This window comes from Apostichopus japonicus, chromosome 14, assembly GCF_037975245.1.
Source record: "Apostichopus japonicus isolate 1M-3 chromosome 14, ASM3797524v1, whole genome shotgun sequence".
NCBI lineage: Eukaryota > Metazoa > Echinodermata > Holothuroidea > Aspidochirotida > Stichopodidae > Apostichopus > Apostichopus japonicus.
This window is the reverse complement of record NC_092574.1, coordinates 23,865,786-23,892,153: the sequence shown is the minus strand read 5'-3', so window position 1 is coordinate 23,892,153 and position 26,368 is coordinate 23,865,786. Positions and strand designations below refer to the sequence as shown.

General features: G+C 39.4%; 2 protein-coding genes across 4 annotated transcripts in view; one reads left to right on the top strand and one right to left on the bottom strand.

Annotated features, from left to right (window-relative positions):
• Positions 1-409: 409 nt before the first annotated feature.
• Positions 410-6,328, bottom strand: LOC139979798 (post-GPI attachment to proteins factor 2-like). 2 transcript variants are annotated; one of them, XM_071990912.1, is made up of 7 exons: positions 5,933-6,328; positions 5,325-5,501; positions 4,612-4,861; positions 3,872-3,975; positions 3,226-3,334; positions 2,675-2,801; positions 410-2,095 (listed from the first exon to the last, which is right to left on the bottom strand). In XM_071990912.1, exons 2-7 carry the CDS (start codon positions 5,496-5,498, stop codon positions 2,086-2,088), a joined length of 774 nt encoding a protein of 257 aa, XP_071847013.1. In that variant the 5' UTR covers positions 5,499-5,501; positions 5,933-6,328; the 3' UTR covers positions 410-2,085. The 2 variants fall into 2 exon arrangements, with proteins under 2 accessions (XP_071847013.1, XP_071847014.1); XM_071990913.1 differs by having other exon boundaries at positions 6,083-6,328.
• Positions 6,329-16,190: 9,862 nt separating this feature from the next.
• The window catches only part of LOC139979628 (uncharacterized), a 23,573-nt gene continuing 13,395 nt past the window's right edge, over positions 16,191-26,368 (top strand). For both annotated transcript variants that reach the window (XM_071990613.1, XM_071990612.1), the window contains exons 1-7: positions 16,191-16,535; positions 19,684-19,812; positions 21,798-21,995; positions 22,688-22,891; positions 23,954-24,214; positions 24,557-25,557; positions 25,969-26,125. In XM_071990613.1, coding sequence (XP_071846714.1) covers positions 16,383-16,535; positions 19,684-19,812; positions 21,798-21,995; positions 22,688-22,891; positions 23,954-24,214; positions 24,557-25,557; positions 25,969-26,125 — 2,103 coding nt within the window. In that variant the 5' untranslated portion in view covers positions 16,191-16,382. The remainder of the gene's footprint in view (positions 16,536-19,683; positions 19,813-21,797; positions 21,996-22,687; positions 22,892-23,953; positions 24,215-24,556; positions 25,558-25,968; positions 26,126-26,368) is intronic.

Sequence of the window (26,368 nt, the reverse complement as noted above, 5' to 3'; positions counted from 1 at the left end):
AAACATTTTGACTTCTTGACCTGAGTGAGTCAAAGCACATAGCTCTCAAAAGTCATCAGTATTGCTTCCAAATATGCTAGAGTCAGAAAATGGACACCCAATGCGGCATTTACAACCAGTTTTTTCCTGCAACCGTAAAAATTGATTCCATACTATGATAATCAAATGTCTATTTTATAACAATTCCCAATGGCTGGTACTAATCACAGCCTCTAGGAAGTTGCTTTTGAAAACTTCTAGCACTTTTAGCATGCTAAAATTTAGGCTCATGTCAATTTACTTCCAACCCTTGGAATGCCAAATGTGACAATATGTAGATACTTATATATTGGTAAGAAAATAAAGGATACTAAACCAAGAGCACGAGTGATGAATCAGTTATTCTTAACATGAGAAGTACCAGGGGAAGATTCCGGATTTGTTAATGCAGGGGGCATGGCCCTTTCTTTGAAGCCAACTCCCATGTAGGGGGTCTGGGGGCATCCTGCCCAGAAAAATATTAAAATTTTAGACGTCTAATGGTGCATTAAATGCAAGGTTGTGCTAGTTACTACCTTAAACAGTAGGAAGGATGCGGGGGCAGGCTTGCAAAAGGGGTTGGCAGGTCTGACTACTTGACACGACAGATGGAATCTGGCTTGGCCTAATTTAGAGGCAAGATCACTGGAAACCTGCGAGCACAAAATTAATTGTCAATCTGCCTAGTGCTATTTTAGAAGTAATGATGTTATAAATTGTTATACATTGCAAATTTGTGACAACAACCCATAAGATCTTGGCCTAGAAAGTGGTGGTTCAGGAATCGTTCTGCATGTTTTCCATCTCTGTAAAGCATTCCTGCATTTCACATGGTATAGCGATAACAATCATAACATTTCACAGGATGTTACTAATGAGAATTACTGCTATATTTGAGCTGATTGATCAAACGGATAGATCAATAAATTGATCAATGCAATCAAGTTAATCAATCAAGTTAATGGCAAGGGCTCAAAGTAATAAAGTGAGCTTTCTCTAGCTCAAGAAAAAGATATTCAAATTTCTTCATCACAAGGAGAGTAAAATAATCTTACAGAAATTTTTCATTTAGAAACTTTGTAGTACAAGTATGTTAAGTATAGCAGAAGTTCTACATATGACGGAAATATAAATGGCTTACCATCAAAGCGTACGAGCGCTTTCATATGTTTATACTGCAGCAGTTACACATCTCACAAAATTTAAAGACAAATCTGGTTTTAGATCGAACAGCACAAAAAAGGGCAATGAAAGCAACACATGCACAAAACATCATTAGTCTTTCCATATCTACTAAACAAAAAGTTTGATTGACCATGATCTGAACAAGTTAAAATTTTTCTGCTTATCTGTTTATCCACCAAAGCAACGGTAAAAGCAAAACCAAATGATATCAAGCCAGATTAGGTGGGAGTATCATTCATGGATGGGCCTTTATTAACAACATTAATTTTGACATGCTACACTGATAAAAACACTAGTATCAGTCAATGTTATATTTCTATAACACTTTTCACTTTTTGAGAAATGAACATTGCAACCGCTCTGTTTTCATCTGCTAAAGTAACTGGACAATATATTTATGAGAAAACCGTAGACTTTCATTGGCTTTAAATGACTATGTTTTCAATGCATTGCAAAGTTGTCAAAGGTAAATAGTGTTGAATGACATCCAACGGTGATCCGTTGTTTATATGAAATTAATAGAACCTGCTCTGATTCAGTTATTAAAAATTGATAAACAATGGATTAAAATAGACATCGACATTAAGGCCTACACTGAGGAGCAGCACACATCATTATTAGGTTTAGTCTTAAAGGAGCACTCCAGAGATTTAGCATAATTTTAAAGGTGAATAACTTGAAACTGAAACAGCTGTAGAAACACTACCAGCACTCACTTTCTTCATACTTCTTGGACTTTAACAAATCATCACTAAAATTCTTCCGCCTAAAGGCATCCTTTAACTTGATGAATGAGCCTCTGAAGTAAGGTTCTCTAATATAAGCTGACATCATTTCTGTTCAGTTTTATGAGTAACCGCTTGAATTTGTACAGGAGCTCAGTCATCTACACCTTCAAAAAACAGAAGAGATCAAAATATGGACAATGAAGCACTTCTGTTTCAAATCCATTTTTATACTGTGGATGATCTTTAAACTCATTTTGAAAGCTAAACATGCAACTCCAACACAACTTTTAATCAGCAAGCCAAAGATGCAAGACTTGAAATTTAAAAAAAAAAATCAATTTCCACTGAGTGCCTTCAGGGGAGAATAAAAACACCCTTGAATTTGTTGCACCTCAGTTGAACCTTCTATCACTCTGAAAGTAAACTTAGTTTAACCTGAGTATAAGAGAAGAGCAAAGATTCGAAATACCACTTGGCCAGCAAGTTTTTTCATAGCATGAATTATTGCCCAAAATAATCTTAATGTAAATTGAAAGAGACAGTTATATATACTATATATGTACTCTAAATATCCTATCGTTGCTAATGACTGTCAAAAAGCTCAACATATCCATCAGGTAACTTGGAAAAAGAAAGAACCTTGAAGCCATTATGAAAGCACTTTATAATAGTGAAATCTTGCTTATTGCACTGTATATAAAGAAAGAATACATTTATCCATTCCGAGGACCCTTGATACTTACGAGTTTTTGTTGCTTTGTCTGACTCCGAATCGGATCTCCCTGTCACTAAAGTCAAGGCTTACGCGTACATGGTATGCAATATTACTCAGGACAATAATGTACTCGAAGAAGGCGAAGACCGTATACACTGTAGGAAAGGAACGCACACCAAAACAAGAAAAAGATACACATTATTAGTTAGGGCACCTAAAAATTATAAATGTAAAAAAAGGTAATCCTGCACCTTCATTCAACTTTTGACAAATTTTCTGTTATAATGTACCTCTCACTTCAAACAATTAACTTTGACTAGCAACATACAATAGAAATGCTACACGATGATAGACAGAGCCTTTGATCTCTTTTCCTGTTGATTCAACTAAGTATCCTCTTTCAAGCTTTCTTATTGTAAGCAGGAGTTGAAAAGGAACCAAGGGAGGGATTTGGGAAGGGGGGGGGGGGTAGGGTGTGGTGGATGATCAGGTTGTGGAGATACTTATTTTATTCTAGTTGGTCATATAAACTGACAGGCAGCTTGTAATTAGTCAGTGCAACTAGTCCAACATACTTACCGCCTGGTCTACAATATGCATTGTGAAGATAATAAGAACCCATCGCTAAAACGAAAGCAGCAACGTTTGTCAAGAAAGCCCCCCACTTCCATTTGAGTGATTTTGTGTTCTGTAAAAGCAATAGTAAAAGAATATATTAAAGCAATAGTAAATGACGATACTAAAGCAATAGCAATTGACAGTGAATCTTTTACTGAACACCCAAACTTTGGTTAAACTGACACCAAACCTTATAGCACTACTTTAAACACCACCCTCCAGTGCAATAGTTACTTCACAATAAATATTTTAACATTAAATGTTGCAATACCCCTTGCATGTGTTAATTGATCCATTCATGACACAGACTAGGCGTTACATGGGTACAGCAACAGACTGGCAGTGCATAATTTGCTGCTGCTCAGAGATCCAACCGACATCACTGGGTATTGGACACAAGTGACGCATTTGGGCACCACCTCATATGAAACTAATCCCTTTCGTGACCAGTAAGCCAGTAGACTAATCCAACACTCACATGGGTGGTCCGAGTGGGATTAAATTCTACCAAGTTCCACTTACCACTATAGGTTGGCTATTACAGGCATCAGCAAACTGCTCCAACATGTGATCTGAGACAAAAGAGTATAACTTATTGATTTCTCACCGAATTGTCTTCTGACATTGTGGCCATGCTATACACAATGCACATGAGAAACATAAAGATAACTGCGAACAGCTGGAAACCAATGAAGAACATCGCGTGCAAGCCTGAAATAAGACAGAGAATACTAATCAATACATAAATTACCAAACAAAGATTAATAGGTTTAGGGAAGAAAGTGAAATAATCAAAATACTATATTTAACTTGTTTTCCACATTATCAAAAGTCTCCTACAATAAATAGACCTGCTTTTACTACATGTACCTAAGAGGGCATGAAAACATATCTGTCCTAACTAAAATTCATCATGAATTCCTTGAAGTTGAAAGCCAGAAGAGAACATATCTGAATCAAGCAGCTTTAATTAGTGTGCACATAGTAGTGGTATTGAACTCACTGGTAACCAAGGTAGAAATGAAATTCTCTTTTGTGGTCAGTAATAAAACTTAGAAGAGCCAAAAACAATTTCAACTAAGTCAATTTATTTAGTAAGTTAGGCTAGCGGACAGTGCACAAACTGTTAGGCCCACACCTCAGTAGCTTGCACGAAGACTGCGCTACAAAACACCAGACAACCACCCGTCCGATTTGATGCTCGGAATACATGAAAGTTACCTTGGAGGCTTGGACTATGGACAATAGCTATGTAGCTCTGAAAATTAGATACATTTTCTGACGCCTGGGCAAAAAAAAAAACAATACGCTTAGGAAACAAATACTATGACTAATTTCAATACCTACCGTGGTTTTCTGTTGATGAAATACATGTTAAACCAATTAGGCAAAGATTCTCCAGAAACTCAGACCCAAAACAAAGTTTACACAGTCTTCTGTAGTATGAGTTTGGGACAAAGATGTTGGAATAATGCTTGTGATGAAAAACAACAGTACATAGTCTTTGTGATGCACAAGAGGCCACCACAAGCCTCCATATATATGCAGATGGTGGTACAGATATTGCAGCACTAATCGATGGAAGGTAATTGGGAACCTGGAAAAAATTGAAACATGACCACTTACTTTTTAATACATTGATTGAAGTGCATTGATAGGTTTACATGTAAACTATCTAATTAGCTCGTGAATGTCTATATGTCATGTTTGATTATCTAGAGCACTAGAATGTGTTGGAGAAAAATTTCTGAAATCAATGTTTTCATTCCAAAACTATCCTATCCAGCAGTCAAAAAAATGGACAATAGGTCATCTGAGGTCAACAATTTTGTTACCTTCAACTTTGGTCTCAAAGACTTTGTTGGAGTTTATGTTAGCTTTTTAAAAAATGGATGATCATCTTGGTTGATAAAACTTGAAAGCCAAAAGGCTTTGGGTTTCTTTGTTTGAAAAAGAACCGATCTTCTTTAGAATAATGATCAGTAAGGCTTGTGAAAATCCTCAAAATTGGATTGTTAAGTTATCATAATAGCAACTAAGTATACGTTGTAACATATTACCTGACAATGTGTCCAAGTTGTACGCTCAAAGTGATATACTAATGCAAGAATTATGCAAAGGACGAAACCACCGGACACTATTATCGAGCTCACAATGGTAGCCCCTCTAAACGGAATATACACGACATCATCTGTCATCTCAAAGGGATCTCTCGAACTTTTCTTTGTCATCATGACCTGTGAAAATAAAGGAACAAAATGTCAAACTTGGAAGAAAACTGAATTCAAAGCAAGCTTTAATTCTTGAGTTGGACTAATGAAATCTTTAGACAAATGATGAAAAGACTCATTTAGCAAAGCCGGTTTTGATTCAAACGTATGCATTAATGGTAAAAAATTTCATTACAGAAACTGTCAGACTTTAACAGTCATAAATTTGATCTGACATCTCAAGCTTCATTATTCAAAAAGACTCTAAAGTGCCTCTTTCAATAATTGATGAGCCTTCATTGCCTATAGGGTATTTTTTCAAAAGCTCTGAAATGACAGACGGAATAGATTGGTATAAAATTAAGCATACAATAGAGCTAGCCGAAAAGACTAGGCTATTCTAACTAATTTAGTGTGGCACAGCCTATAAATGTATTATTAATCAAAAATAATCTTACCTGAGTAGTATCACATAGTGGGTCGGCAAAGATGCTAATTTTTGCTAAACCATCAAGTTTTCGACTTATTTTAGGCTACAATTAGGCTAGATATTTTAAAGACTATACACGGAGATGGTAGTACCACTAGAACAGGCCTATTTTATTTACCAGTTCCGCGAAATCAGTCGATTTTATGTTTGCAATGCATCATTGAAATTGTTCGGCAGACAAACTTTATCCGTTCTCCAAAACAGGCATAGGAGGATTGCAAGCAAGATTTACACAAAAGGATACCACGTAACTCATAAATATTCCATTTCCGTAATGGATCAGAACTACAACAACATGTAACTGCTAATTAGTAATATAGCAATATCTTCCGCATACACAGCTGTATGATAACAGATATATGTACGAATCAGCGTTACCAGCGACAGTTGACGAAAAAACGCTAGATTTGCGAAAATAAAACCCTAGAAAACGCTAAATGGTAGTTTCCCTAACATTCGTGTTGTTTGGAGTCAATTTAGCACAGATTCGTAGGATGAATGGTCACCGATCACAAAATAGATTTTGAATAGTTGATTTGAGTGATAGTCTGACCCAGAAAATTTGAAAAAAATATGGAAATTTTCGGTAGGAAGTTCCGAAGATTGGGCAAAAATACTCAAAATAAATTTGGATGGGTCTCCAAGTAAGAATTTTGTCTAAATAATCTGAAAAGTGGTCAATTTTTGGTAAATTGAACTAGTTTTAGGCAAAAAACGGTAGAATTACCAAAATTAGAAAAAACGTGCGCTAGAACCCCACAAATGACTAAAAACGCTAGATCTAGTGTAAAAACGCTAACTCTGGTAACACTGGTACGAATGCTGTGGATATGATAGAACTTGCTACACATGACCATTTGAAATACATGAAGTGAATGGAATTTACGAAAGCCGAATAGTGCCGTTAACAACAACAATGATAAAAAATAAATTAAATAAACAAAACACATACATTCACAAAAGAATAAGCAAAGTGATAATTAAATAAATGGTAAAATAACAAACGCAATCAAAGCCAAAGATAAACACGAAAACAAAACCAAAACCGTTCACGAAATCGAAAACTGAGGCTAAAACCAATACCGACAAAAGCAAACATCACACCTTGGAAACGAAAACGAGAACACAAACGTCTTCTCTCTATCTTCAAGATGTATATATTGTGAAACTGTGAGAAACATATTTTGGCAAAGTTGGTTTCCGAAATATATTTATTTAACTAAAGTAACAAATGACATTTCCATACATAGCTGATTAATCCATTCATATAGGGCTGGATTTACCTTAAAGGCATTGAAGACCCGCCCCAAACCGCGTGCCGCGCTCTGAAAAAGTTAACTTTCCGTTGCTTGCAAGCTTGCAATCCAGGGGGGGGGACGGGGGGACACGTCCCCCGTCCCCCCCTGGACACGTCCCCCCACATTTCGATGGGTGGGGGAAACAATATCAAATGTCCCCCCCACACACACATTTGGAAGAAGAGTAATGTCGAGTCTCTATTTGGTTAGGACTTACACATCTCAGGATTCATATCATCGAATATCACTCAATGTTGCTGAATGGAGAATTCCACCAGATCTCGTGAGTTGGTACCCTGAGCTCTCCGACAATCTTAAGCTTAGTCTGCCTTTCTTTCGAGGCCAGTTCCAGTTGTTGTCGGTTGAAGGGTATCATAGGCGTAGGAGCCTCATTTGATTTGGGGGGGGGGGGGCTGTAACGACTTGCCCGAAAAATATAACCAAAATTTTTCGCGCGCTCCGCGCGCGTTCCGCGCATGTTATTGTGCATATCATGTAGGCATTCATCCCTTATTACATCACATGCCAATAACATAAAATCATTTTTCGTGTTATTACCCTTCCATATTGGTTATAATTATTGGGGAAGTCGTTACAACAATAATAATAATAATATAAGTTTAACTATTGAAAAACACATTGCAAATTTTTCTTCTTTCAGTAGGTGCCAGTGGCGGAGCTAGGGGTATTGGTCAGGGGGAGAGAGAATGGTCTGTAGGGGCGCTTTCGACACTATCTAAGCGGAGCGCCACCACGGGTTGGCGCGGAGCGTGCAAAAAATTTTTGAGTAAAGATACTCCCTAGATCGCCGGAAATCACCCTTTCCAGGCCTAGCTAATTTACAGATAAACGAAGAATAAATAGGTGTCATCGCCATTTGTCAGAAAATTGCACCAACAAAATGTGACAAATGTCAATAGGTATTTCAGAGCGCAATAAAAAAGTCAATAATCGCGAATAAGTAGAAAGTGGTAAAAAGCTGAAAAGGGCGCCAGCAGTCCGTTTGAGTCCGTCAGGGGGGCATCCGCCCCCTCTGACTGTATGGACGCTCCGCCACTGGTAGGTGCCCAAAAAATTCTCAGCGTATTGTCCAAATTTTCACCCAAAAAATTGAAAAACACACTGCAAATTGTTACTCTTTCAGTAAGTGCCCGAAAAATACTCAGCATATTGCCGAATTTTCACCCCCCCCAAAAAATGAAAAACACACTGCAAATTATTATTCTTCCAGTAGGTGCCCGAAAAATTCTCAGCATATTGCCCGAATTTTCACAAAAATAATTGGTTGGGGGGGCTGCAGCCCCCCCAGCCCCCCCCCCCCCCCCGCCTCCTACGCCTATGAAGGGTATAGACAAATATTCAGGTTGATGAACCCAGCGGTACGGGCTATGTTTGGTGAAGTCGAAGCTCTCTTGTGGTTGCTCCTCGTCTCCTCCGCCAGTTCGACGGAAGCCGAGAGATCTTTTAATGCTTTGAGGCGTTTGAAGACATGGCTATACGGAGCACCATGACTCAACAGAGGCTGAACCATGTGATAGTGTGCTATATTCACCGCGATCGTCTAGCCCAGTTGAAGCCTGAGGAGTTAAGTTCGTTGGTTCCTCGGATTACAGACGCCGCATCTTCGGGCGATTCCAGTTGAAAACTATAATGCGCTCCGTCATTATCATAAGAGACAGCACTTCATAGCTAGAGCCAAAGCTTGTACATAGTGGTTGTTTAGTTGTAGATGGTGTTTCAAAGACGGTGCCCGTTCCCTAATATTGGAGAAATGAAATATGGAGCATATTCCGTGGCAGCGCATCCCATGTTACCTTGTTGTTAAGTGATACCGGAGTTTACTCCACAGTGAGAACACTGGGTACACACAGGGACGTCGCTAGAGGGGGGTGTGTGAGTGTCTCACCCCAAACTTGGTCAAACTGACGATAGTTGGAAAATTGGAGTGCGACAGTCGGAATTTCCGACTGTCGCACTCTAGTTTATCTTGGCCTATTCATTTATTCCTGTGATTGTGCATGACCTAAAAATTGAAAAATGTCGGTCAAAATTTACCTTTAATCTGTCATATTTACCACGTTTGCCTTGCCACTTTGAGAAATTGTATCTCGCGATTCTTATACTCCACCGTACAAAACTTCGTATGATTTTGAATACTCCAATTAAAAAATGCCTAATAGAACTACCGTCATAGGCGTAGGAGCCAATTTGATTTGGGGGGGGGGGGGGTTGTAACGACTTGCCCGAAAAATATAACCAAAATTTGTCGCGCGCTACGCGCGCGTTCCACATGTTAATGCATATTATATAGACATGCATCGGTTTTTACATCGCATGCAAATAGCATACAATCATTTCCGTCTTATTACCCTTCCATATTGGTTACAATTATTTGAAAGTCGTTACAATATTAATGGTAATAATAATATAAGTTTAACTACTGAAAAACACGTTGCAAATTATCTTTCTTTCAGTAGGTGCCCGAAAATTTATCAGCGTTTTGACCGAAATTTCACAAAAATATTTGGTTGGGGTGGGGGGGGGGCTAATAAATTTGTGAAATGAGTGCCACAGTGGGTACAAATGTATCGAAAAAAAGTTCGGAACAAAAGTGCAGTCGCGAAAGATTGGGTGTCTGACTGACACTGACCCTATCGTTGACGAGTAGCGCGAGGGTGGGGGGGGGGTACAAAGCAGCAGTCGGAATTTTCTGGCTTAAACCCATCCAGTTGGATTTTCAAATACACCCCCCCCCCTCAATCATCAGGCATTAGCTACGTTCCTTGGTACACGGTGGTTACATAGTACGCTCCGATCAGAATTCACCCGATTACCAGATGCAGATCCACCTAGCAACCGAGGTAACTTGCGTGAGGACTCCAACGAACAACCACTGATTTATTTGGATGCCCTCATCACTTTAGCCCCCCACTCACATGGGACCTTTTCTAAGTCTGACGATAAAATTTATTCACAGATTGTTAGTTGTCATGGGTTCGAACAATTGAGGGGTATTCTATCCTAGGGCATAATGGGGCTGGGGTTCCAGTTCGCCACATCATTTGTCAACTTGCACTGGGTTCTAATGTTCATGTCAATTGGAATCACTAATAAAAGAAATAATCCACCAAAAATGAAGGTCGCATGAACTTTATTGCAGATTTCCTGAGTGACGAATTTGTAATTTTCACCCGATATCACGCAACTAGATGGCTGCTATCCAGCCTGACAAGTGCCATCTCCAGCGATCTGGCAGGTATTGAAATCTGAAATTTTCTTGGCACGCTGCGGGCCAACCGATGGTGGCGCTCCGCTTAGATAGTACTCAGAGCCTTATATAGAGATCTCTATATGCGGCTCTGATAGTACTTACGGCCGCAAAACTCGAATCGATTACGTCCCCCACCACTTTTCAAATCGGATTGACGCCCCTGCTTGCAAGTGAACTTTTCTGCTTGTCGCTACAAAATGCAGACAGTAATGAAACCATGGAGCTCTGTTTATAGCTCCATGATGAAACTAAACGTGATACATTGTTATCTTTAGCTGGACATCATCATGAGATGTCCTTGGCTGTATCGTTTGTACACTGTGCTGTGGGTATTGACCGCAGCTGTATATATGTACTGACAGTAGCCTACACTAGTATCTAATTACCGAAGGTAGCAAGCTCTGTGCTTATTTTCTGGGATCGATGGTGGTGTCTAAAACTTTCGTTACACCTCATTCGAAACTAGGTCAGATTACCGACATTAGACGTTTCTTTTTGCGCGAGTCTTCCCCCCCCCCCTTTAATTAATTCCTTGCGCCCCGGCTCTGCCTCAATTCAAGTGCCCAGGTAGCAAGCCCACATGGGTATCATATGGGATGCATATGGGCCAAGATATGGGTCCCACGTGGGATGTAACACATAGGCCCCATTAAATTTTGCACCAAAGATTCATATGGGACCCATATGGGTTAATTAGCCCGATAGCCCATGTTGTATAGAAATGGGGCCCACGTGGGCAACTAATTGGTTAATAATTAATATAGGATTATATATATATGAATCATATGTGGGCTTAGTATGGGCTGATAATGTAGGGTTCATCTGGGGCCCTTTTGGGCTACTTATTTGGGAAATATATGCGCTGAATATGGGTTAGCCCATTCCTAGGTCACCCAGGTAAATCCCATATGGGCTCAATATGGGCTTGCTACCTGGGTGAGCAAGGCAGCTTAAATTTACTGTATAGCCGTATACGGCTTCGTTTACAGGCGCGCAGTGGATTACATGATAAAGGTCTCATTCATATATAGCTTTCTATCGGTGGATAATTTACCACACCCTAAAAAATCGTTTATTGAAACGGATATTCGGTAACAGATTTCTCTATGACGAATTAAATGTCTCCCCGGCCTTTCCTTTTATTTTTGTGTCTCATAATGTTCGAGAACCCATAAAACAAGGGCCTCGACTTGACCCTTGCCGGCTGGCACTGTTAAAGTATTGTTGTTCTGCCTCTATGTACGTGGTAGTACACCAAGCTACATGTGCGATCTTGCATGTGGGGTACAGGTCTAGGGCCTATATACAGACCAAATTTATGCGACTTCCTGCTGATTGTAGCGTCCGATTAACATAAATAATGTTTCTAACTATACTCGTCCAAATCGAATACAAATGCAAGTATTTTGACAATCGAATCCGAGTTCTGAACATACAGCCTGCATAATCGCGTAATCGTAATTGTGTAATCGCCGTAGCCCTTATCTACAACAGCACTGCTATTTATACCCGGCCTTTGAGGATTGGACTCTGGAAAAGGGCTGTAAGCAATTCCCGTATAGTTCGTATACATAATTTTGAAGTCACGATATCAAAGCTACATCTCAAAATGCTAAGATTTCATTATAAATAGATATATGTAGGAATTTGGAACAAATTGATACCGTGAAATTGCACCAACATTACAGCACTGAACGACGAAAATAGAGATAAACCCCAAAGGTTTGTAATAATAATAAAAACAAAACTGTCATAGTCCCGACCGAAAAAGGTCTTGTTGTTTAGGCTGAAACGTGTATCCTCTGTCTCACTTTCTGCTCGAGGTGGTATAAGTTAAAAGACAACGTTTCTTGTTAATAAAAAATTGTAAGTGCAATCCAGCGCGATCAAGTCAATGTTAACTCAATTGATATGCCCTTATATATATTGTATCTAGTACATTTGGAAGGTTCATTAACATTTGCAAAATTTTCGAATAATGTTTTCGTTGTATTCATGAATTTCGTGATTATCTTACACGTTCTGCCTTCAGCTAGTCGGTACAGGCCCCAAATAATAGCATGCTATAATTGCTTGAAGTTTTCAAAAAGTACATTCCTGGAGGTGTTTACTCTCCGAATTGGTCTCAGACATATTTAAGGAACACACAAAATGATTGAATGCCCCAGTGAGGAAAATTTCCTCGAAGGTTGTAATAAAAACAGTTTAAGAATTTTGACCCAAGGTGACCATATTTGAATATCTAGCAGAGAATATATGACTGTATGAAGTTCTGTTGCGCCGGGAATAACTATTTACTGACTTTGTTTGTACATTAAATCAGTGGCTGAGCCATGGGACCCGGAAGCCCAAGAATATCCCCCCCAAATATATATTTAAAAAATTGTCATAAAAATATGTTTATGTAGAAGATAAGTTGTACCTGCAGTTTCCCCTACAATAGCATCAAGGGCGGCGGAACCGGGGGGGGGCACAGGGGGCACGTACCCCCCCCCCCCACTTTTCCTCAGGTTAAAAATGTGCCCTTTTCTACATAAAAATTGAGGTGTCTCAAGTAAGCAGCCAGGGAACCAGAATGAACACTCAGGGGCGTAGCGAATGTTTTTTTGTTGGGGGGGGGTGTGGAGAATTTGATTTGCCGACGGATCTGGAAGTGGTGACTGAAATGGGGGAGGGGTCTAAGGGGAGGGGGTGTCCCCTCCCCTTTGGCAATTTTTTAGATTTGAAACGTCCTTAGATGCAAACTGGTGTATATTTTAAGTCAAATTTCAATTGCCGACGGATCTGGAAGTGGTGACTGAAATGGGGGAGGGGTCTAAGGTTAGGGGGTCTACCCCTCCCCTTTGGAAAATTTTTAGTTTTGAAACGTCCTTAGATGCAATCTGGTGTATATTTTAAGTCAAATTTGATTTGCCGACGGATCTGGAAGTGGTGACTGAAATGGGGGAGGGGTCTAAGGGGAGGGGGTGTCCCCCTCCCCTTTGGAAAATTTTTAGTTTTGAAACGTCCTTAGATGCAATCTGGTGCATATTTTAAGTCAAATTTGATTTGCCGACGGATCTGGAAGTGGTGACTGAAATGGGGGAGGGGTCTAAGGTTAGGGGGTCTACCCCTCCCCTTTGGAAAATTTTTAGTTTTGAAACGTCCTTAGATGCAATCTGGTGCATATTTTAAGTCAAATTTGGGACGGAAGAAGCTCCCGTTCTCCCTTTCTCTATTCAGCTTTCCTTCTTTCTTCCCCTTCCGCTCTCTTCACCTTTTCTCCTTTTGCCGACAGACCCAAAATTTGCCGACAGCGACCAAATTATTGGGGGGGTGTGACACCCCCCCCCCCACACCCCCCCGCTCGCTACGCCCCTGTGAACACTCGGGAAGGGCCGTTTCCGGCCATCTGAGGGGTTTGTAAAACCACAAATTATCTTGTACTCTCCGCGCCAACTGATGGTGGGGCTCCGCTCAGATAGTCGTTCATACAAAAAATACAAAAAAAATTGTTAAGATATTAACAAGAATAAACTCTAATTCGGAAGATTCCTACTTTAGCAACTAGCCAGGCGCGGCGGAACGGAAAAATTATTGGGGGGGCTAATGTGTGGAGACTATCTAAGCGGAGCGCCACCATCGGTTGGCGCGGAGCGTACAAGAAAATTTTGGGTTTTTTCAAACCCCCAGATGGCCAGAAACGGCACTTTCCGAGTGTTTAATGCTGCGAATACCTAGCCCTAAAATATGGGTCTCAAGCCTGCAATTTCTCAGATTGCACGTAAAAGTCTGTAAAAACATTGTAATTTGTATATTCGATGTTTTTTTAAGAGAGTAGCTATTACTCGTAGTGTACTCGCAAAGATGTTTTTGAGTGTAGTAAGGGCAGTGGCGGAGCTAGAGTATTGGTCAGGGAGGGCAAGAATGGTCTGTAGGGGCGCTTTCGACACTATCTAAGCGGAGCGCCACCACAGGTTGGCGCGGAGCGTACAGAAAATTTTTGAGTAAAGATACTTCCTAGATTGCAGGAAATGACCCTCTCCGGGGCCTTGCTAACTTGCAGATAAATGGAGAATAAATAGGTGTCGTCGCCATTTTGTCGGAAAATTACACCAACAGAATATGACAAATGTCAATAGGTATATATGAGAGCGCAATAAAATAGTCAAAAATCGCGATTAGTAAAAAGTAGTGAAAAGCTGAAAAGGGCGCCAGCAGTCCATTTGAGTCCGTCAGGGGGGGGGGGGGGGTATCCGCCCCCTGACTGTATATATGGACGCTCCGCCACTAAGTAAGGGGATGTTGGAGAACTGGCTGAAATGAGGAAAATCATTGGCCTAAGACGAAATTGTGTTACGCTTACCGGTACTCACACTCACTGCTTCCACTTTTCACGGGGCGTGAAGACGCGGTTGGGGTGACAATGTGGTCTATAGCCAGGGGACGGGCCGAGGGTCCCCCAGCAATTACTTAAATTATTACACCTATAGAGTATACGTGTGCATCGGACAGATCGACAAGTATGCATTGAAAAATGGGCAGATGCACGTTTCGGAGCCTTGGTAAATATTGGGGGGGCTTATCATGCATTTGCCCCCTCAACTTTTTTATTGGGGGGCTGAGCCCCCCCAAGCCCCCCCCCCCCCGGTTCCGCCGCCACTGCAACTAGCATGATTTCCCCTCATTTTGTCTCAAAAGCAAACTTGTTCCTTGTTTCCCATTTTGCACATTGGTTATTGCAGTGCTAGTATGCATATTTACCTTCAAGGGGGGGGGGGGGGCGTTGATGGAGTGATGTGTATACGCAAATGAGAGTTATAAAGGGTACTAAATATAAGGCAGCATCAGTCCAATCGAATTTCTGCAAAGTGCCCTTTGATGTCGGTGCCCCCCCCCCCCCTAGATTAAAAGTGCTTTCGCCGCCCTTGAATAGCATTGAGAAATAAAAACACGAAGTTTTCTCTAGCTACGCCTATGCTTTTGATGCTTTCTGATCGGAGACTTAGACAGAAGTTGGCGATCGGGATGTGTCGAAACTGAAAACATATTACGCAAGACGACAAAAAATGTAAATGTCATCGACGTTGAAAATATAAGAAAGATTAAAATATGGTAGGAACAAACGGCGTGCCATTGTGCAGTTGTATTGGTATAGTTCTTTGGTATTCACCCAAATGCATTCTCCATACCATACCAGAGCTATAAAAACTTCATTAATTTCTTGGTATCGGCTTAATAACAACAGTTGAGCCTTTCACCCACACACATATGAAACAATTGTTCAATTCTACTAAGCCATGTCCAATGCTACAAATAATTCACCTACACGACCGCCGTAGCTCAGTTCTAAATGTTTGTGAAATACGAGATCGTTGATTGGTTAAATGATATTCATCAGAACTCAATTTATTTGGTATCAAATATGCAAAAAATGTTAAATTCTGTAATAAAAGTAATTTTATTGTCTTTATATAATTATTTCTAATATTTAAGTTACATATTTTTGGTTAAATTGTATTTTTTGTCTTATACAGGTGAACTATAGCTGTTAAGTCCCCTAGATTTGGTTATTGCAATGGGCCAATCAGATTCAATTGTAATTCTCAACCCTTCGTTGAACTATGTAACATACGCTAGACCTGCTGACTGATATGGGCACCACGACATGTTAATAGATATAGTGCACAGTACATATTTACAGCTAATCAAATGCGCAACTATGTGTACTCCAAAGAAGAACCATCGAGAAGAGACTGGCGCTCCCAAAACTGTTGCAGGAAAATAATTGTCAACTCCGACTAAATGACATTTGAATTGCCATGTAATTTTTAATTCAACCAAAATACAGCCTCTGGAACACAATCAAAATGGCAGCGGTGGTGTGCCAAGACTACGAAGCGTCTTTAGAAGACCTGAAGATCAACAGTAAACCGCTCATCAATATGTTGACGATGCTAGCCGATGAGAACAAGGAACACGCCGTTCATATCGTTCGATTGATCGAGAAAAGAATGCAAAAGGTCGCTAGAAGTTGCCAGAAATATTAATAGTTTATCACCGATCCAGTTACATGAACACTCTAATGTTTAATTAATTTTTCTTTTTAATTTTACGATATCTAGGCTAGGGCACGTAAGCCTTAGCCTAGCCTGTGAATTTTCACATGGTAGGCTAGAGCCTAGGCTAGTGCAGTACAGTAGGACTTGCCGGAACAGGTCTACACGACCCGTCGACGCGTTACATGACAGTGTCGTGCTACAGCTGTCGATCACAATGAGAGCGTTAGACTACACCAGTACTGTAGTGGTCGTCTTGTCATTGTTGTTGAATGTATCATTACAAGTTTGGATGTTCAGTAATATGTGCGTATGACGTTACAGCAGAATATGATCACAATAATTCCTTGTCTATATCATGTTTGAAGCTATGCAAAAGAATAGCTTCATTAGTTTTTACAACTGTGTTAGCCCCTAAGCCCTCATATGCAAATACTGCACATCTAGTTTGCAATGGTATGTTCATTTACAATGATGTGATGAAAACTAATGGACTTCATCCCAAGGCAAATCTTAATAGTTCTAGCTTAGTAAAGCAAACTTCTACTTGTTATCAATAGGTTTGATGTTACCACCCAGTTACTATCCAACTTTCCTGTCCCACCCCTTTCGTTCAGCCTAGGTTAGAATAGTAATAACAATTCAGACGGTGATTTCATACTTAAACTTTACATGACCTCAAACTTTGCATACTATGTAAAAAACATTCTTAGCTGCTGTGATCAACACATAAAACCCCTGTTTGAAAATCAACTTCAAAATGTAGCCTAGGCTAAGCACTTTTGCAATATAAACTTAAACTTTAAATTACCATCTCGATGAAAATTACCTTCAGGCTAGGCATGAAAGTTGTACAGCAGAACATAATTTCTCTATTATGTGGCTTCCATGAATTATTTCAACCATTTATCAGAATTAGTAAACTGTCCATGTGTGATGTCAGTGAAATTGTTCCTTCAAGCAGGAATATTGGTTATTTCTGGTGGGATCTTATCAAGACATCTGTGAAATCACATAGTTGCGGAAAGTATTTAACCCCAGAGCAAAATAGAGCAATACCCGTCACTGCTGCCCTATACATCAACATTTATGTAGTTAACATATACCATCGTGCCTTCATTGTCATTTGTTGGCTGTCGTTCAGAATCAAACAAATGAGCTGTTCTTACAAAAGGTTTCATCACAAAAGTGTTGGAGTACTACAGTCTTGCCATCAAATTATTGTTATAATTGAACAAAAGTGATCACTTAATGTCATTGATTGAAGTCAACAGTAGGATTTCTTAGGCCTAGGTGAGCTCAGTTGTTAACAGTTAACTGAATTACAGGAATCTGTGTCGCCCGTTAGATACTCTGCAATAAGAGAGATTGTCCTAGCAACATGTTGGATTAGAACTGTAGTTTCTCATAAACAAGGTTTTATCTTTATTGCAAACTTTCAGCTTCCTGAAATTTGTTAATAAAAATGCCCTAAACATTTTGATACAGAAGGTCATCTGCCTTTTGCTAACAAGTCTTAGTTTACCAGTGCATATTTGTGATTTTTTGTAAGATTGTTCCCACTTTGTTATCACAAAATTTACATATCAGTAATAGGAAATTGTCAATTACAGGACCGTCACCTAAAAATAACTTCTTCAGTTGAAGGTGCCTATGCACACAGTCATCTTGTCTCAGTGTGTCCACAGCTATGTTATTTGCATCTGTACTTGCTATGCCTGTAATGATGAAATCTGACAAGGAGGGCTTTTAATAAGTTTCTGTTGATTGCTTTGTCACTTTGCATGTGGTCAGTGATATGGAAGCTCTGCATTTTGGAACCAGTACATAGCATGCATAGATTTTGTACTATGTACTTTGTACTATGTGTGAAGATAAGATGTAAAAGCCCAGTGTATGGCAGTAGCTTTATATTCTAAATAAATTCATTGATCATTTGCCAAATCTCTTTTCTTCTCTGAAGGGACTATGTGAATAAGATTGTATTATGGAATGTTCATTTAATACCTTGTTATACTATGATGTATGAAGAAATATATATGTGTAATTTACCATTGCATTGGTCTCTCTCTGCTGGTTTTCAACTGCTAGTAGAGGTCATATAACAAACATACTTTCTCCGGCTCTAGAGTGTAGTGGGTGATGTGAACTATTTGTCCCATTCTTCTGTAAATACAAAAGACCTTAAACTGATAAGGCTGGAACTGCCGTATTACATGTCTATGAACAGGAATTTTGTTTCTGATTGCCATCCTCTACACTCGCTATCCAGGGAAAGTCTTTTGGCACTGCTTCTAATACTTAGAAGTCTGAACTCTGCCTTGCTGTTTCTTGTACAGAAGTACCCAACTCTTTGTCCCAATGAACAAAAACTTGAAATGGCAATGTGCAAACTGGATCTGCAAATAAAGGACCCTCACTAAGTTGTTGTTCTTGCATATAACGCACATCAAGAAGAAACCAGGATGAAGACGTGGCACCTTTACATATAAAGGCTTCGCTGTTTGGATTGATGGAGATTTCTACCAATATTTCAAGTCAAAGATCCTGTCCTTGAGGCATGAAACTTGCAAACATGACTAAGAAGGAATTGGAGTAGATGGTCTTATAGTCTTGAAGAGCAGCTTTGAAGGCATTAGACATTTGTGTTGCTATTTGCATGGCAAGAATTATTGGGTAGAAAAAAAGGGTGTGGCACATTAATATAAACAATGTGTGGTCGCAAACAGCAAAATTTCTAAAACATCACTTGCGTCTCATATTCTGTTTGACCCCTTTGAACTTTAGAAAAGAATTATAGCTCAAAGAAAGTGGCTATTTGAGGAAGTTTGCAGAGGGAAGAATCTGAGATGACAAAACCAAATAGGTTGTGATTTCATATTTCAAGATGGTAAGATTAATATGAAAATCAACTAGTCGAGTGCAGTAAATGCCTACTGGTGTCCAAAACTGGATATTGAATTTTCATAAACCCATTCTTGATACTCATTATTTAGCATAAAAAAAAAACGGGGAAGGAAGGGAAAAAATGTTGACTAAGGAAATGTCCTTGAAAACAACACCCCAGTTACAAGGGAACGAAAGGTCATTGAATATTCTTCTACCTACACAGGCTCAAGCTACTGAGAAATTACCAGTCGTCTATCTCATGGATTCCATCATCAAGAATGTCAAAGGTGGACCGTACCTGGGGTTATTTACGAAGAACCTTGTCCAGAATTTCAGTGGAGTATTTGCCCAGGTAATATAATATGAACAGTCATGGTGGGGTCAGTGCTTGGTTTAATCAGAGTTGACTACATTTGGAAAATGGCTGAAAATTTTATGCCATTGGATATAGTTGGAAACAAAAAGAAATTGGCACTTGTAAACTGATATGGTTCATGCTGTCTAGTCCAGCTAGTGCTAACCAAGAAATATTTCTCAACAATCTCAAAGGTGATTTAGCCATTTGGTTGCCAACTTTGCTATAATGGACATTCAGCAGTTTGAGATATATATTGCCATAAAGTATATTCTCACTTTTAAGTTGGGAGTTTGGCCACTACCATTGAGATCAGTGTAGGTAGTCCTCAAAATCAATATTTTCTAAACCTATGAAGGGAACCCTTGACCTAAACCCCCTTCCCTCTCCTCCAGGTTGAAACTTGTCCCAATATCTTCGGATAAAATTTGGTAACTCTGTACATAGGACTGGCAGTACCTCGTTGAAAGTAACTCGTCATCGGAGATTGTTGGGAGAGAGGATAGATTGAATTTTTCCAGCCTTTTGGGATGAAGTAGACTGACTACTTATTGTACAATGTAAAGGAAAAACTAATTTAGGCACATATCCCCATGATATTTAGAGATCAATACTTACAAAATGGGGTTCAATAGCAGATAACCTTGCTATATGTGAATAGTTTCACGGTAAGTGGACAATAGGGCGATTGTTAACAAGGGAGTAGCTGCCATAACATACATTGAGTTGAAAGATAACTGGGGGCATAAAGTTTGATTCAGCAGATCATTAAAAGAGTAACTTCTGTTCAGTACATTCCTACACATTCTTAGTTTGTGAGAAATTGTACTTCAAGACAAAATTTGCAAAAATTTAGGTGATGGCTTTCTTTAGTACTTACTAAAATTATGACAGCAGCATGAAACAGTATAAATCCTTGACTTGAGTAGCTTACTATGCAGCAGTACCAGAGAAAATTTAATGAAGTTAGATGCTAAACTCTTACAGGAAGATCTGTAATGTATTTCTTAGCAATGTATTTCTTAGCAGACTCATAGCTGGTAGTTGTTGACCAGCTAGAATTACAACCTGAATTCTCCAGACATGCTCCACTTTCATGAGTGTCTAGATGTATCTACAAACTTAAGAAATCTCCTGATTGTTAGTAAGTACGTCAATAAATACAGTAGAGAAAACCTTGATGATGATCCATTGCAGTTGGAATTGTTGTTATTTACAGTGTATGCTAGATTTAGCTGTTTTACTTTAAATTTAGTACAATTTTCATGAACGTACCATCAAAATCATTGTTTCCATCAAAGCCGGACTGTCAAATCTGTGCAGATTTCCAAAGAAAATCTGGAGATTGGTGCCTGAAAACCTGAAGATTTACAAATTTGAAAATCTTTGTTTTAACATTGTATAAAGTTATAAAGTGCATTGTATTCCTTTGCAACTTTCTTTGTCCTATTATACAAAAAAAAATATACTTAGTTCACCGGCTTAAGATGTTTTATATACATGTGAGATTTGGAGATCCCACTGTGAAATGATACATGACTCTGTGATTCTAGTAGTAGAGCCGTGAGAGTTGGCTGGTATTTCCAAAGTGTGGGTGAGAAACCCTTAACTTGGACCCCTTCCCCAGTTAGGCCTGACAACTTATCCTTATTTCTATAGATAAATTGAGCTACAATTCTGACTAGCTGGTGTACCACGATCTTAGCTGTATCTTCAGAACCTTTTAATGTGTACATTAATTTCCTCTGACATCTGCATTATAAGTAGGATGCAGTTATCTGATCTAGATGTTGGTCTTAAACATGAAGTAGTGCACATGTCATCAGTATATCATTTAGTAGGGTAAATCGAAAAGGTTTATAGTTTGAAGTTCTTTTTAGATTTGTCAAATCTAGTCAGTCACATATCAACAGTGCTCTATTCTAAATGAGCAAAGTTATTAACCGATTTCTTGTTCCATTAATATTCCTGGTCATGTGCAGGTTGGAGAAAAGGTGCGTCAATCGTTATTCAAGCTTCGGTCAACATGGACTGAATTTTTTCCGGCCAATCAGCTGTATGAATTGGACATGAAAGTTAAGCTGCTGGATCCTGCATGGCCAGTAATGGCTGTTCCAACCAACCCACCTGTTACTGTGGTAACTCCATCTATTCATGTCAATCCAAGGTTTATTAAAAAGGTTAGAAGAGCAAGTCTAAGACAACTGTAACCGTTGACAGGATCTATTTATATATCTCACAACATTCTTTAACACCAACTGGAAGCTCTTACATTCAGTAATAATGCTGATGACCTACAATTTACTGTTGTATAATTTGTTTGGCTGGTAGGTCAGATGAGATCTTCATTTATTATATGAAATCATAAGACACTTAGAAGTCGTGATTAGTCAGTGTATAAAAAAATCGCAATGAAATGAACTGGTGAATATGCTACTACATGAAGAGAAGCATGCATATCCCATGCTACAAGAAGCTTATTATTTGTGGTTATAGGTTAGTTGGCGTCAACAGAAAAATTTGAAATTGTTGTGAATATAAGTTTATGTATATATGTTTATATATTTATTTACAGTATAAGAGATCATTCTAGTTATAACTTTCAATGACAGTTACCCTCCACACCCTGCATCATCTATTCAATTGCCAAATAGGTCAGTATTCTTCCACACTAGCACCCAGTTTTTATTTGGGTTTTTATGAAAGACAACTAATTTATCATCATAAATTAACCTCTGATTTACAAAATGTAGTTAGCAACAAAATCCATGTCTTAATCTAGCTGTTTCAAGTCAAAACGTAGATATTTGAAAATTTAAACGATAAACTTTAGTATCTCCTTGAAACACAGTAATTTTTTTCTTCCATTCAGCAACACGAGGCTGCTGTCCAACAAGCAGTGCCGAAAACAAAAGCGACTCCATCAGCAAAAACAAAGCCAAATGTCAAGGATCTGCAGCAGAAGGAAGAACTGATGAGGCACAATTTAGTTGCTAAGCAACAAGAGCTTTTACACATTCATAAGCAACGACTAGAATTGGAATTGCAACAAACAAAAGCCAGACTCCAAGAACAGGTAGAGTAAAAACTTCAGCCATGTGAACAAATTCATATCCCAAAGCAACATTCTATGAAAATGTTGGTCATTGTATGTTGTTTTGATGTTTTATATAACCATACAGGCGTAAAGGTAGGATGTAATATTTTTAGGCTGTAATATTTTTAAGCTGTTATATTTTTAAGTTGTAGTATTATTATTTTATGTGATTCTGTGAAGTGCTTTGAGATCATTCTTTTGATGTAAAGTGCTGTATAAGAATAATTTATTATGATTATTATTGGTATCTCTTGACTCTCTCCATAATTCTCCTGTCATGAGGTATGAGTCATTAAGTCTTCTTGTTTCACTTTGGTTTGTTGTTAGTCAAATCTCCAAGCAGTTCAAGGCTTGGGAGCATAGCATTTCCAGGCAGTAAAAATGTATTTCTGTGTGTGTCAGTGGAGTGCTCAGGATTTCAGGTGTTAGGGGGGTGGGGGTGAGAAGGGGGTGGCAAATCCTAGATTTCCCTTGATTAAAGGGCCAGAGGCAAATCAATGTTTAACAAAGGAAGGTGTGTTCACTAAAGGTTGGGGGAAGGTTGGGGTCCTTCCCCTTAAAAGAATTCAAAGTTTGGATGTCAAGTGGTGCTTTGTGAGGCATATTTAGAATATAATTAGCTTTAAATAGAAGGTTTGGCTAATGAATACTTGTTTGAGGTTAACAGAGGTCATAGTCCTAACATCACGTCCACAATTACAACGGCTGTTTAGTTTGGTTGGACTTCATAGTGAGCATTTAGATATACCTTAGAGTGTGGTAAATGTTATAAATCAGAGAAGTGTACCAAACATGATGGAGGTGCATTTATACCTCAATGTAAGCCACATTAATCAGGGAAGGAATCCTGCTGATCATATGAAGTCATCAATGGTAAATACTTGAAAATCTACTGGTATTAGGAATCACTGAAAGATTGGCTTTTGGGTCAGTCACTTTCATGTAATAGTGTAACATCATATATTTTAAATGAATCTCCTATTAAATTTCTCCATCAATAATGTTGATGGTTTAAATTGCTACATTCTTCCTGGTGTTTAGGCATTGGAATTAGATAGGAAGAACCTTGAATTGCAGAGACAGAAGATATTGCAACAACAACAGCAGCAAGTGTTTGCAGCCCACGCAGCACTTGCTAACCCGACTCCAGCTCCATTAGCTCCAGTAGCAGCACCAAGAAGTAATGAAGCGATAACCAAGAACCCCCCATCTGCCAGTGTTGTTCCTCAAGAAAGCTACAGTTCCTCCCCTGCGGGCTGGGGTAGTACAGAAATAACTCCTCCTCAACCAGGCTCTGAACATGTAAGTAATACATGCATTAAGGTGCTCTGTATATCTTGGCATTCCAGGTCTTAAATCTTTCTAGCCTTTCAGATGTGTCCCCCCCCCCCCCCCCCCCCCGTAAAGTCATGGTCTAAAGTCTTTAAAGTTTGCCATCTAAGATCAAATGTCAAGTTATGAAGAATTGCTTTGACTCTTCAACCTCTGCCCTTGCACTGGCCTGGTTATTCTATCATTAAGCACCATGTCCTGAAGACAATTAAATTTTACAGTATCATTTATCAAAGTTATTGCCCATTACCATTATTAAAACGTTGAATAAATGAGTCTCATGTCTTTTCTGTTTGTTTGCCCTTACTACAGGTCAAAACAATGTTTGGTGTAAAGAGGGGTGATCCCAGAGCTGCCCCCCGGGATCCTCGTCTAGCAAGAGACCCACGCCTCAGGGGTACTTCTGCTATTTCACAACCAACTAAAACGCAACAAAACGCAATAGCTGTCCCGGCAGCTGCTACCAAGCCTAAAGTCACAACAGTACCACAGAAGCCTACAACAGTACCTGGAAGTACACATGTTGGACAACAGGCTAAACCAGTCATTACTGCTAATCAGGACACTGCAAAGAAACTGCAGGATCAAGGAGTCAACCCCCAAGTTGTAAGACTAAATAAGGCTGTCGTCCCACCTGTCAAAAAGCAGCAGGAAGCCACAACAGGGAACAGAGCAGTTGAAAAGAAGCTAGAAGAAATCATCGTAAACGTGGACTTGACGATAAGCGATGAGGATTCCTCATCGCAAAGTAAACCAAAATCTAAGGAAGAATCTCAACGCTCCAGAAGTAGGGAAAGCTCCAGAGATGGCTCCAGGAGCCCACGCGGTGGCAAACCCAACAAAAACGACAAACGCAAGGACTCTGAATCCAGGAGCAGAAGCGACAGAAACAGGAGGTCTTCGCGTAGCGGCAGATCGCGGTCCAGGTCCCGTTCCCGTTCCCGCTCCCCTCCTAGAAGAAATTCAAAGTACGGAAGGTCTGGGAGAAGGAGAGGCAGCGATGAGAAGGATAAATACGACAAGGATAAGAACGAAGAGAGAATGAAACTCAGGGATAAAAGAGAGGAGAGGATACTGAGAGAAAAACGGGACATATCCAAGCTAGGTCGTATCCCACGGAAAAGCGAGGCCAAGAAAGCGGAAGAGAAAGTTGCAGAAATTGGCATGAAGAGAAAATCGCCTCCTCGTGATAGAAGAGGAGAGGAAAGAGGCAGACAGGGAACCTTGGAGGTTTCGTCTGACCCAAAACGGGCTAGGGTGGAGCGGCTTGATCTTTCGGATGGGTTTCCAGAGAGAGGAGGTGGATTTGGACGGTAGGTTTAATGAAGATTTCAATATCTCTTGTACTTGAACGGTTTGATTTGTAGGATGTTAATTAATGATTTGATATAGAAGTCTAGAGAACTGGCAAGAATTAAAAAAAAAAAATTTAGTGGTAGACTTGCCATTTCTGTTTGTTGATACTGCTTTTTATTCCAGTTTTCTTTCCGAGATTTATCAATAACGGCTCCTTTGAGCTTTTACTGCCCCATTTCTGATGTTTGATCCAGGCAGAAAAGGTTTATGCTTCACTCTAGGATGAGTCTCAAGGAATATGGAAGCTTAGTAGAAAACTGTAAAATAAGTTTAAATAACATTGGCATTTAGAAAACTTTGAAATATGGTCTTTGATAGTGATTTAAATTGAGTAAAGTGCTTATCTTAAGATCTGTTTTCGTTTACAGTGGAGGAGGAGCTAGACTTGAGCCGTATGGAAGAAGTAGACCTTACGATGATAGAGTCGTTTCTCCTCCTGGAAGACGAAGGAGGAGCAGCATTGATCCATCTGTTGTAATACCAAAGGAGCTTTCTAGTGACAAAATGTCAGCTATACTAGCAAAGGTAAAGTCTGGTGTATGTGTGGCTGTGAAGAGGCTGTTATTGATCTGTTAGAGTTGATAAAACTGACATGAACTAATTCTGGTACATGAAGTGCAATAATTACTAATAGTGACTCACACCGAATGCACTTATTAAGGGGATGGGGGTCGGTGGTGGTTGGGGAGGGGGGGGAGTTATTCAAAGTGTTGAAAAACTAAGTGGGAGGGAGGTGACACTGGGTGTATTGTCCTCACATTGACAATC

Coding starts and splice junctions, on each gene's coding strand:
- LOC139979798 (XM_071990912.1), bottom strand. CDS start 5,498: ATGATGACAAAGAAAAGTTCGAGAGATCCCTTTGAGATGACAGATGAT. Junction 4,862..5,324: donor CAACTTGGACACATTGTCAG/GTAATATGTTAC, acceptor AATTTTTTCCAG/GTTCCCAATTACCTTCCATC. Junction 3,976..4,611: donor TTCATCAACAGAAAACCACG/GTAGGTATTGAA, acceptor GTCTTATTTCAG/GCTTGCACGCGATGTTCTTC.